The 13,923-nt window shown below is 38.3% G+C and overlaps 1 protein-coding gene across 1 annotated transcript in view; it reads right to left on the reverse strand.

Moving 5' to 3' along the window:
• Positions 1-13,923, reverse strand: part of LOC134574629 (putative neutral ceramidase C) — a 59,829-nt gene that overhangs the window by 37,536 nt on the left and 8,370 nt on the right. The window contains exons 2-6 of the mRNA XM_063433763.1: positions 13,637-13,782; positions 11,018-11,220; positions 5,756-5,905; positions 3,536-3,712; positions 2,654-2,781 (exon numbers count right to left, since the gene is read on the reverse strand). Coding sequence (XP_063289833.1) covers positions 2,654-2,781; positions 3,536-3,712; positions 5,756-5,905; positions 11,018-11,220; positions 13,637-13,769 — 791 coding nt within the window. The 5' untranslated portion in view covers positions 13,770-13,782. The remainder of the gene's footprint in view (positions 1-2,653; positions 2,782-3,535; positions 3,713-5,755; positions 5,906-11,017; positions 11,221-13,636; positions 13,783-13,923) is intronic.

A 13,923-nucleotide genomic window follows, 5' to 3' on the forward strand; every position in this document is an offset into this window, starting at 1 on the left:
CCTTGAAGGAAAATAGTCACCTTTATTTAGGGGTGGAAAAATATAGAAAGACTGAAAATCTGAACTGAAAACCCAGAAATAGAAGCATTTTTTTTTTATCCCAAATCAGAGATGTGAATGCTTCCTGGCTGTCAACTGCTGAGAGGGTGATGACTGTTGATGACATCACTCTTTGAACGTACAAGTGAGAGTGATCTTGGGTTAATTAATGGCTAAATCGGACTCAAGATCATGCAAAATGATCATGAGAAAGGAAGAAAGTATCACAGCAAAATATAGAAAAAAATAAACACAATACAGTTATTAAAGAAAACATTAAAAAAATAATGTTTAAAAAGCTGGCATTTTTTTGTGACATCTTTATTTTCAAGATTTAATTAGTAATGACAGGAAGAATACAATACACATGTAAAATCACAACAAGTAGGTAGTATATACAGGAACCTGTAAGTAAAGGTTAGTGTTGAAACACTACGGTGTTGGCTCTGATGTTCCAAGATAACTGCCAAGATAACCATGCAGTCTTGTTTCCTAACAAGGGTAGTTATCTTGGCAGGAGGAGACTAGAAAATTATGCAAACGGGAGTAAGTGAAGACATAGAGGTGGTGTAAGAAGATGAGGGGAGTAAGAATGGAAGAGAGAAGAAAATAAAATGAGGTGGGGGTGTGAGGGACTTGGGAGGTGTTGCCACGCTTTCTTGTCTCACTCGGAGATCAAAGTTTGTCTGTTCATATATTATTACTTAACTAGAACTGCTAAGTTATTCCAATCTCCTCAATATGTGTCAAACTGGCTTTGAGAACAGCCATATGTCTCTCCATCTAGCGCATCCCCTCCACACGGTCCAGCGAAATCTGGTGTGGCAATGGCGCACTCTACAGCAAGAGGATAATGATAAGCAATTTGGAAGCAGTTAACAGTTGTTTGGATATCGTTTTCTTATATTTAGAGATGGGTAATTTAGTGCAGCCTAATATGCACTTGATTATATTCCACTGTCTTGCCTGCCACTGTGGTCATGACATCATACACCCTTCTCTAACAAGGAGATAGAAGTGGGAAGTCCACAAAAATATACAGGACCGATTTGGCATGTCCAGCACTGATCTATTGCCCCTGGGAATAATTTGATCATTTTTTTGTGGTGTGTCGAAACAATGTTACTATTTGATAATTGATCTCTTGGTATAGCTTAGAGGTGCATCACTATCAACATTTTTTTACCAGTCTTCTTCAGAAAAAGATAGTTGAAGAGCAGACTTCCAGTAAGACTTGAATCTGAACCAGACTGGTTGGATTCCTGTGAGGATCAATTAATAGAGAGTGGAGATGTTGCAATATAAGAGAGTGGAGCTGTTGCTCAATAGCAAAACTCCTCAAATGGTAAGAGTTGCGGGTGTAGCGTAGAAGTGTTGAGCTGATGGTATTGAAAGGTTTCCAACAGAGTAGGTTGCCTCTCCTGAAGCAGCTTGACCACATGGGTCAAATTACCTCCTGAGCTAAGAGTTTGATAAAGAGGCCTGGGCCTTTTCCAAAGGAATCGTAGGCAGGTACATTTGTTCTGGCTGAGAAGGACAGATTTCCGGTAATCAGATACATAGGTTCATAGTTAGAGAAGTGTGATAATTGAAAGCACAGCTGGTACCATACTTTTAACGTAGCATCTATGAAGGGTTGTGTTGTTATCAATTTCCTACCTGTTCTGTCTTCCAGCCATATCATCTTTGGGATCAACTACTCTGCTGTCACCCACTCCAGGGTCAGCCAAAGAACAGCAGAACCAGTCCACCCAATTGTTTAGGCCTTATAAGTTGGTCAAACTTGAACCTCGGCCTGCTGTTCATCCACGCATATCAGACAACTGCTGAGTTAAGGGAGGCAAAGAATGTCCGCGATATATATATTGGTGTGGTCTCAAACAAGTAGAGTAGTCAAGGTAGCAGATTCATTTTGGTAGAATTTATGCATCGATACCACGTGACATATTGTACTGACCATGCCTTCATCTCTTCTTGAAATTGAGATAACATCGTTGTGTAGTTTAGCAGATATAGATTTTTCAAGTCTTTAAAGACTTGTACGCCTATGTATCAGAATTATTCCTGGTACCACTGAAATGCATGTGAAGGTGTTCTGCCTCTGATGTGGTGTTAAAAAGATTTAATACTTTGTACGTCAGGCTCATCTACCCTTTATTCAACCACTTTTCACATTTGTTACGATTTTCTTTGTATTCTGTTTTGGGTATAAAACCAAGTACTCAAATAAGAAGGTGGGATATTGTGCAACGGATACTGATCAGCTTGAACCAAATGTAAAATTGGATCACCTTTATAATGATCTGTAACCAATCTTTGGCTGGAGTACTAGAACCTGCCATCATCTTTTCAAGGACCATTTTTATGAGAGACCCAATGTGTCTCCTGTCCAAGTTGGGTGAACTTGTGCAAGAAATTTATCTGAGAGATCTCAGAATCTAAGTCAGTTAGTCGCTAAATTCTTAAAAGTCACAGCATAATTTCTCAAACATCATCACAATGATACCGATCTATCGCAAGTAAGGTGGCTCTAAGCACTGCTCTAAATAGGAAGATTATATTTTATGTTGGAGACATTTACAGCAAGTTATGGTTTTTATTGTGACACCCTCACCTTTCTCGTTCACTCTCTGGATTGTGGAGATAAGAAGATGGGCTTCTGTTTATATGACTGTTTTCTACTATGCCTTTGTTCAAAAAGATTTTTCCCCGTTTCATGTTGTTATGTGCTATCTCAATGCTCTAAACAAAAGAAGCAACGCAAAATTTAAATTCGTTAGGACACATCACAAATATTTGTAACTTTTATTTTCTTTAAAAGTATAAATCCCCAGTTTGTCCAGTAATACTTTTGGCCATCGGGTGAATTCTACAACAACAGAATATTGTTTTATTGCAGTGTACTCTCCAAGAATGCACATACAATGTCTAAATGGTGTAGATTAATTAAAAAAAAATGTGTAAACATGTAACGGTTTGTATTCTATAACCCTTTAAGGACTTATGATGGATTATAACAAGAGAACAATATGGTACATAGTCCCTTACCCTGACATTCAAATTTAGTATTGGCCGAGATATGTGAAAATGCGGATTGTTAATAAATATGACATTCCAGGCTGACATAGAATCATCAGAATCACTTTGAGACAATACTATTGGTTGTCATTATGATATTGGGTGGATTAACGATCTCTCATTTCTCCAAATTTAAAGATAAAAACAACAACAAAAAATGATCTGTTAACATTTTTCTCCATATAAATGGTCATAGTTTGGACTAAAAATAGACACAATACACATCGCTTTTGCTATTTTTAGGAAACATTTTTATTTGCACTGTAAATGCTGGCAAAATAAAGGATGAGTTACATTGATTACTAAACTTCATAACATTTGCAGATTTATTTTTCATGTGTGTGTGTGCTCGATTGTGTCAATACTCAAGAAAGTGAGTCATTTTGCTTGTTATTAAACTTGCATATAATTCACATACCTTCACTATTCCATTGACTATGGCATCAGTAGCATGTCTGCTAAATCCTTTGCTTGTCAGCATGAAGATAGTGTACTGGAAATAGCCACCAGGACCAGAGTGTGTGTGCGTCCCACTGAGAATAACGTTGTCTTGTCTGTAGGCATTACCATATCTGGTTTTCAATTCATTTATCACCTTGGTATAGTAAAAAGAAAAAAAAAAGTAATGAAACAATAATATGGTGGTTAACACATTTTGTATTTTTTTTTTAAAAGACAAGAGAAATTTAAAGCACACATCTACCATTTGCAAGTCCTTTGTTAATTCTCCCGAATTCCTAATTTAGGAAATAACCAATGTAGTGTTTTATTTTTAACTTAGAATGTTATTTAATGAATAAAATATTATACACTGCTTGTTCAGAGAAGTACTAACCAGTATAAGGTATACATGCGTTTTCCAAAAATACTTGAATTGCCCTTCTGTACTTCCTGTGACTGTCATGGTTCAGGGTGACTCGTTTATTAAATTTGATAAACTAGAAAAATATAAACAATAGGGTTCATTTTTAAACTAGGAAGCTGAGACTTTGCTACATTTGGGCCAGAATTCGCAATTTCCTTGTGAATTTTCCTTCGGTCCTGAGAGCCTCAATAGTGCAATATATTCCTCATTTTATATTAATCTGGATTTTTGTTGGAACATGGTTTATTTGCACCAGATCATCTATATATTTAAATATCCGATGCATTGTGAGTACTTTTTTCATTATTATCTACTTAAATGTTTGTTCCTGCAACATACATTGGGAAAGCAGCACTAGATAATTTGAGGTTTTTTAATCTGCAACTGCAGTTGCTGTCCTTAGAGTCAGATCTTTTCTCCCCTGCCACATCCAGAGGTCGCAGCCTAATTTATGACCACTGGCCATGGACTGCTGCTCAGGTACATTTAGGACTTGTCACTACATATCACCTCTATAAAAGTGGCTTTGTCATGGCTACGGTCCAAACAAAAAGCAGGTCAGCCTGCATTGAAGTACTTGGACAGTTTCTCAAGCAGAGTTCATCAAGCATTGGGGACAGAACTACAGTATACACCATAGGCAGATGTCATTTCCCCCATTCTCTTGTTTCTGGTAAATAGTTTGTTTCTGAATTGCTTTTTTCCTGCGTTTTTTATTTTTAACTGTCTAATCTCAATAAAGGACAACGAGGATAGATGGAGAGGAAGGGGTCGAAATAAGGAAAAAATAGGAGAGGAAAAAAAAAAGAACAGGAGAAAGAGAGAGAGAGATAACAATAAAAAGAGAAAAGAAAAGAAAAGAAAGAAAAAGGAAAAAGATAAAAAGGGATCAAATGTAGCACTTCCCTTAGTTTTCTGCAGCACCATTAGTGCAAGGTCCTTTGTAAAGTACTTTATCCTCAGATACTACTTTCGCAGCATAAACCTCACAGTTACTTTAGAATTTCCCCCAATGTAGGTCCCTCTGCTGGGAGGTATTTTTTTTCGGACAGGCCCGTAACAAACAACCTAAGGATCGGTTTCTCTTCTAGAGTCGGAAATCCCCAATTTTGAAACACTCCACAAGAAAGATTTTAACTCGACTACACAAACGTATTCTTAAAAGAAACACATTGTTCTCTAAACTGTAGATAAGAATACTGAAATCCTGTGATCAAACCAGATTGGTTTTTTTTTTTAAAATATACTAATAAAAGTATCTAACTACTTCCTAGAGCTATTGAAGCGAAATCCCAACGCATTTTTATTCCCTCTGTATGTCCAACATTAGGCCAATCCTTTCATCCTACCCACCATATTGTTGGTGTCTTTCGATATTACTATAACAAGTTGTACAATATCGAACTGAACCACCCCTACCCTCCAACTTGCATTATTTATAATATTTACGGGGAAAAAGCAGTCCCAAACACCGTGACCACAATGATACTTGCAATCTAAAATCCACTATATTCTCAGACAAACTAGAGCTAGGTCTCAAACAGTCTTCTGTTGGCAAGAGCAAATATAAATATTGTTTCTGCTTCTCAAGCTTTACTTAATATGGACACAGCTTGTCACAATGATTGAGGGCCAAGATAGAGGCACCAAGATCCAGATTTTAGAACAATTTCAAATGATGGTGCCTCAGCTCCATAATATCCTTGATTGACAAATATAAACTAGATAGTTATTCAATTTTGTGAAAAAGCAATGAATTTTTAGAATACCAACCTCTAATCTCACTCTCTGTGACACCATTCCAATGTCAGCACTCACAAACACCACTCGTTTCGAGTCATCAGGTTCTGCGATTATAAAGGCTCGACTGTAGAGACGGGTGTGAATTCCTCCCGCAATCTGGTCACTACTTGCGTAACCCATCTAATATAGAACAAGACAGAAAGAATATAACCATTTCATTTATTTTAATTTTATTTTAAGATAATTATTAATCAGATTTTCAAATAGCATGTCTATTACAAAATGGTAATGTAATGCTACATTATACTAATATTTTTTGTGGAACCTGTGCTGCAATAAAGCACTATATATGTGGTGTCTGTGGCTGTTACACTTTGACATTTTGCATTGTACAAAAAAACCAAGATGGTGGAATGTCATAAACACATTGGAAAGATATAATTTTCATGCATTTAGTGCAACTGAATAAAAAAAAGATCAAGACACAGTCACGGATTTTTCCTGATTGTTAAATTTTTGATGTATGTAGGATGTAAATTAATTTTTGGTAGCCAACGTTAACCCTATACCATAAATACCTCAAACCCTACGCTTTCATTAAGTCTTTGAGCGATGGATACAGCTCATTGTTCAGCCTGGGGCCACAACATTGAACTCTAGCTGACAGAGGGGAGACCTGGGACTTCCTGGTGTGACCAGAACTTTGACCCTGCACAACCTGCTTTGCAGAAAAAGGCATTTGAATGCCCACTGCTCCTCCCTTAGCCAGTGTACTGGCCGTTCGCAGTCTCAATGTGTCCAGGTAGTAGGCTGTATCAGCACCCAACAGTCCGAGGAAGGGAAAAATAAATTAATATAAAATGTTTTATGTAATCTGCTGCACTGCCCGGCCCAAGGTGCCACAGCCCACTGGAAACTTTCCTGATATTCCAGTTGGCCAGTCTGGGATACTGGGTGTGAGCAGGTATTTCACAGCAAAATGTAAGGACAAGTTAATACTTCCTAACAGTGTTAAAACCCAGTGTAGATAGGATATACTGACGTCCTAACATTGTTATGTGGTTAAAAAAATTTCATTGAATCTCCCTGTCTGCTTAAGGAGGGCTCCTTCACTGAGCTCCAGGCCCAGACGGAGGACACTGGGCCTCTATCTAAGCCTGGGACATGTACATTAGACTTTGCTTACCCTTGTTGTCGATTAGCCATTACCGGTGTCAAGTGATCACAATTTCAACATTCTGATACTTTTTGACAAAACACTTTGACCATTTTTTTTTACCATTGTTGAAAAAGGAAACTTTTTGGAGTCCATTGGGGCCTTACCAAAGTAAGCTGTCAAATTGTATATTAAATGTAACTTTAGACATCAGTCACTAAATTAGAGTGTGAATTTGACAGCATACCATGGGATAGTGCCAGGGGAGTATTTAAACCACAACAAACAAGCATGTTATAGTAGTTATGGTGCTAGAGTATATCCTTAAGTGGTCACAATCCATCTGAATGAGATTCGTGAACACATTAACAAAACCATCATATAGTGCAAATAAAGTAGAAACAAGCACTGTAACCAGTGTAACACAGTTTATATATTATAATATTCATAATAGCCATAGACATACATGTACTGTCTTTGTCAAGGATGTTTGTTAGGTTTGCTCACACAGGATTATCGGAAGAAGGTGCAGAGCTCCTATGGGAATATATCTGCACCCATACCCAGAAGTGCTTGGGCAGAGTGTTTTTAATAACCTCTAGTGCACTCCTCGGTGTTAGTTCCCCTTTCAAATTCTCTGTGCATCCTGTGTTCCAAATGCTTTATTCATTTGTGCTGTGAACCTTGACAGCAGTTCCTTTTATTGCAAAACATGTTATCACATACAGTACACATCTAATGATATCTTAGATTGATAGATTGACCTTCGATAATAACACATCCCTGAATGTGACATGTTTTACAATATATTAAGGGATCAACAATGATAAGATAGTTGTTATGTTCAACCCCTTGTCAGATGTTCGAGAATCACTAATAAGCTGGGATTTTCCAGAAGTATAAATCTACATTTTATTGTGTAGTTGCACAGTTCTGCCCACTTCTCCACATGTTCTAAACGATCAGACGATCAGACGAAGATATAAATGATGCCACAGCTAGCTGATCTAACTGCATAAGACAGTTAAAGGTTTCTGTAATCGATAGCTATGAATCCTAGATATAAATAAGTATCCGAGTGGATAAGTCTGTCTGATAACTAGATAGTATATATCAACCGCTTGCATGGAAACAAATAATAGTAAACATACAAGAAGAAAAAAACCTACAAATAGTAAAATAATCAACTCATATGAATAAATACTTTTTTGTTTGGTGCATTTTAACAATAAACCTACTTTTTTCAAAGTAAATAAATAAGTAATCAAAGAAAGATATATGAATTTATTTTCACACTCTAAAAAGGTTATTTACTAAACCAGGAATTATGGGGCATTGATAAGAAAACTACAAAATTTAGAGAAATTCTGTACATATATTTTTCCCAGTACTAATTGTGACATTTCTCTGGCCCAGTTCATTTTTTCCTGCATTCAGTAGTTGGATCGACAGAACACCGACCGCCCCCCTGGCTCATTGAACTTCAAAGTAACAACAAGATTGAGTGTTCTCCCTGCTCGGCTTCCATTCGTATAACAAAACAACAGTGAATTAGGGATAACCACACACAAGAAGGATTTGTGAATTGTTATAGACAACAAATTAGGCAGCAATATGCAATGTCAATCTGCAGTTGCTAAGGCCAGTAAGGTTTTGTCATGTATAAATAGGGGCATAAATTCTCGGGATGAAAATATAATTTTGCCTCTTTATAAACCGCTGGTAAGACCACACCTTGCATATGCTGTGCAATTTTGGGCGCCTGTTCTAAAGAAAGATATCATGGCACTAGAAAAAGTCCAGAGACGAGCTACAAAATTGATAAAAGGAATGGAGCATTTTAGGTATGCAGAAAGGTTAAAAAAAATTAAATCTGTTTAGTTTGGAAAAACGGCGCCTGAGAGGGGATATGATAACTTTATACAAATATATTCGGGGCCAGTACAAACCTTTATCTGGAAATCTATTCATAAACAGGGCTATACATAGGACACGAGGTCACACATTTAGGCTGGAAGAAAGGAGATTTCATCTAAGGCAAAGAAAAGGTTTTTTTTATAGTAAGAGCAACAAGGATATGGAATTTTCTACCTGAAGAGGTGGTTTTGTCAGAGTCTATACAGATGTTTAAACTGCAATTGGATAAATACTTACAAAAACATAACATACAGGGATATAATTTCTAATTAGTGGGGTAATAGCTGCTTGATCCAAGGAGACATCTGACTGCTATTTTGGGGTCAAGAGGGATTTTTTTCCTAGTTTGTGGCAAAATTGGAAGCGCTTCAGACAAGGTTTTTTGCCCTATTTTGGATCAACAGCAACAACATATGTGAGGAAGGCTGAACTTGATGGACGCAAGTCTCTTTTCAGCTATGTAACTATGTAACTATGTAACACGTGCTGGAAAATGGCTGCCATCTTGTCTCCTGAAATCAGGCAGCGGGACTTGGTCATCGAGTGTCTGGAACTATAAGTCGGATTTTGTACGAACGCCTGCTTCTATTTTTGACAAACCAGGAGAGCGCTATTCGGTGAAAAGATACACAGGAAGAACAATCGTTACCTATGAGCCAGGGGAACCGTTCGGTATTTTGTTCGGTTTGGGACTCCCGAAAGTGACTGACCGCTACTTTTCTCATGGAACTATTTGGGGCAGACTCCACGTGTGCGGTCGGTCATGGTTTGGCTGTATTTGTGAGATCTGAGAGCTATTTGGAAACGTTGGGCGCTCAGATCCAGGCTATCCGGGGATATAGGATTTATGGGGGTCCCTACTAATATGTATGTTTTTTATTTTGTACTTCTAGTGCCTGTGAGATAATTAGTTTAAGCAAAGTTCACTCAATTATCTCCCAGACACAGAGACGCTGGGTGTGTTTTGCTATGTTTTTGCTGGAGACCCCATGCTGAGGGTCTGTGTAAAAAAGTGGGCCATCTGGCCATAATAAAACCATTCCAGTTGTACCCTTCATCAAGTCTTGACAGATATTTGGGTATGTGAACGATGAAACAATAGATTTTTCGGGAGAGTACTAACTAGCATACAATGCGAACTGACTATAATCACTTAAGCCTCTAGCAGTTTGGGAATGTGCAAACTAACGTATCATACGTGATACAAGGAGTTCGTTACACCAATACTCGTCTAAAAATTGCAATACCGTCTTAATCCCCCACAATTCTGGGTTTATTGAATAAACCTTTTAAGACTCCTTTTAAAATACACTAATCAGCCAAGACAGTAAAACCACCTGCTCAATTGCATTGCGATCTAGGGAACTTGAAGGCAATGGCAACACCTTGAACTCTATCACGTCCCTCAAACCATTCCTGAACAATGGCCGGGTGCATTATCCTGCTGAAAGAGACCACTGCCAACAGGGAACACCATTGCCTTGAAGGGGTTTACGTGAACAGGAACAATCTCAAGGTATCCCCAGGGGAACATTGTACAGAGCATAACACTGCCTACATCAGCCTGCCTTCTTCCCATAGTGCTGCTATCTCTTCCCCAGGTATACAGTGCACACACACCCAGCCATTCAAATGATCTAAAAGAGAATGTAATTCATCAAACCAGACAACCTTCTGCCACTGCTCCAAGGTCCAGTTCTGACACTCATGTCCCCATTGAATGCACTTTTGGAGGTGGACAAAGGTCATTGTGGGCATTTGTAGACCCCAAGTATTATCTATGTAATCCAGTTCTTCTCCCTTCACATGAGGCAACATCATTTTGACAGAAACACAGAAGCATTGCATGGGGTCATTTAGCCTAGTTACAGGCAGTTCCAGCATTCACTGAGCTAGGAGTGATTAGAACGTTATCAGTCTTTGTATGCTAGATGTGTATATTGCTGAACAAAATTATATTCATGTTTTAATATTTGGCAATTAAATCCTCGCCACTACATTTCCCTCTATCCATATCCCAAGGGGCTCTGTCCTACAGAACAGACACAGTCAAATAGTTTAACAGATAAGGATTATTAAAATGTTTTATTTTATTTTACGAATAATACAAATATTTATTTTTATCTTGCTAGGGCATTTATATCTACACACAAGAATTGCAAAAATACATACATGCATATACATAAAACTATATACAAATACATGCAAAATGTACTAACCAAAGGAACGTCTGCCAACAGACCAGTGCAATCCGCCCTCCCAACACCAATACGGTAGGCATCAGGGTGAGGGTCTGGGGTTGTGGTGGTTGTTGCTGTTGTGGTGGTAGTTGCTGTAGTTGTGGTAGTTGCTGTTGAGGTTGTGGTTGCTGTAGTAGTTGTTGTTGGTGTTGTTGGTGTTGTAGTAGTTGTTGTTGGTGCAGCTGTAAAATGAGAGGATTACAAAAATACTTGGTTTTGTTACAAACTAAACTTTGCACAATATCAAATATATTATTACTCTCAACTCATTAACGTGTACCTGGCATGGTACACACAAATTACCTTAAAATTGAAAAACATTAATTCATCTACACATTGCGCTTGCAAGAATAGTACCAAATGTATAGTTCTAGTTTTGAATAATGCTTTTACTGAAAAAATATACACTTTTTTGTTGTTGTTACTCTAAAGCGTTTTTGCGTGTGCTGGGCAATGACCAACCAAATGCTTTTTCACAGAGCGCCTATCGACTGATCAACCCAACGCAGCACAGGCAGCCTACATAGTGCACCTGCAGTTGTAAAGGCTGTGCAAGCGGACAGGCAAATACATTATAAAATATTTGTGTTGTATTCAAAAAGAGAAGCTGCACGTGCAGAGTCCTTTAGCCCCATAACCCTCAACAAACAGACAAGGTTATGGTATTATGTTTGACCGCTCCCTCATCTATCTCTAACTCTCGGCACAGACCTCATCTCAAATTAAACGACAAAAGGAGAGCAGTAAAACCTTCCTTCAGGGGGTTCTCCTGTTCTATGTCACAGATATTGATCCCAACAGGAGTTTATCATGCTTAGAGGTAATAGAGAAATTGAGTGACAGATGTCACTCTGTTTGATACCTACAGCATATTGGTGCCATAAGGCATGGCTACCCTGCTTGGAAAAAAGTATCCACAAGCAGAGCCAGTCTCTGTCCATAGGGGTGTTCTGGTTAACTCTAATATCCTAAATTGATGTCTTCTACTGCAAGAGTCTGTATCTGTTCACACATTTCAAAGTAGCAATCCGAGAATGACCAACGGTAGACACACATTGCAGGCCTCCAGCTGTTATTGCAAGACTGGCACACATAATTCTTAAAACCTCCTTCAGATCAAACTGTCCAAAAAGCCCGCCCGCCTGCCTGCCAAAGGTAAGGAGGCTGGGGGGGTTAAATAAAGAAAAATAAAAAAAAGTGAGTGTGTTAATGTGAATGAGTGTCTGTGTGTGTCTGTTAGTGTGTGTGTCTCTGTTAGTGTGTGTGTCTGATTGTGTGTGTGTCTGTTAGTGTGTGTGTCTCTGTTAGTGTGTGTCTGTGTGTGAATGTGTGTGTGTCTGTTAGTGAATGTGTGTTTGTCTGTTAGTGAATGTGTGTTTGTCTGTTAGTGAGTGTGTGTTTGTCTGTTAGTGTGTGTGTGTCTGTGAGTGAGTGTGTGTGTGTGTGTGTGTGTGTGTGTCTGTTAGTGACTGAGTGTGTGCTCTTAGTGTGTGTGTGTGTCTGTCTGTTAGTGAGTGTGTGTTTCTGTTAGCTAGTGTATGCGTATCTGTCAGTGAATGTGTGTGTGTGTATTTAGAAGGCGGGGCAGGGGAGAAGGGTTGGTGCGCGGGGGGGGGGAGGAGCCTAGGACAGCACAAAACCAAGATACACCACTGCTGATATGCTCTGTAGTTCAGTCATGGTATTCACCATATGAACACAGTTTACCATATTACCATCTTAATATTTAAAGTCAGAAAAGATATACGGTATATTCTAAATGCATTTCAATGTAAACTAAATGCTAAACAAGTTCTTGGAAGCACAGAAAAAAATCCATACTCTGACTTGGGTAAGTGGTAGGGATGGAGATAATGAAGAGAACAATGAATTGTAAAAGGAACAATTCAAACATTGTAATAACTAGAACCGGTTATAGTCGTTATGGGGCCACGAGTGTCCTAGAGTTTCTCCCCATATAAGTAAACAAATGTTTTCTAATGGTTTGACTCTCTATGCCGGAGCTAACCCCAGTGGTGTAGGCTTTAGCTCTTTGGCTAAAAGCAATCAGGTGACAATCTTAGCCAATGAGCTGGTCCTGCATGATAAGAATTTTATCTTTTGCACAATACAACTTCCTTTGATTATTCATTTGCTTGTGTCAAGCATCTGTCACCTGCTTATCTATTGAACTAATGGATAGCATGTAATAGACCTGACCAGTAGCCATCAATGAAGATACCATGTGTGACTCCGAGGATCCTGTTCTGGATTTTGTCAGTTTGTGTTAGCCCCCATATCACCACTTAATTCAAGGCATTCCCCTCCTTCCTGAAATGCCCATCATACCTGAATTCCAAACCTAAAGCAGTTCAGTCACACCCTAACTTAACTGTTTAGGAATTGGCAGCATTGTGGGCCTCAGGAAATGCCACAGCATTTGGCTCTGACCTCTTAATCCCTTACAGGCGGTCATCAAAATGCAACATGCACTTTTCAACTTTTTCCACATGTAATCATTTTTGTTCTAGTGCCTATACACATTTCTATTGAAATTTCAATATTGACAAGAATATATTTGCAGTGACTTAAATGATCAATGAATCCAATAGAACATACCGTTATTGAAATTGTCGTTATTTTTCACTATAAATATTACCGCTACAAGTCCACCTGCTACACATATAGTTAACACGAGTAGTACAATAAGTGTCACTTCCAGTTTGCTCAAAATCTTCTTCTTAGCTCCCATTTTGAATGATTATCTACAAAGAAAGATAAATTAATAAAAATAAAATTAGTAAAACAGGACTGCTGAATCAATAGCACAAACTGAACTGATAGATCAAAACTAAAATATAACCAGCGTTCAGAATTCCACAAAATGCACTTAGTACACCTACATC

Source organism: Pelobates fuscus, chromosome 10 (genome assembly GCF_036172605.1).
Source record: "Pelobates fuscus isolate aPelFus1 chromosome 10, aPelFus1.pri, whole genome shotgun sequence".
Classification (NCBI taxonomy): domain Eukaryota; kingdom Metazoa; phylum Chordata; class Amphibia; order Anura; family Pelobatidae; genus Pelobates; species Pelobates fuscus.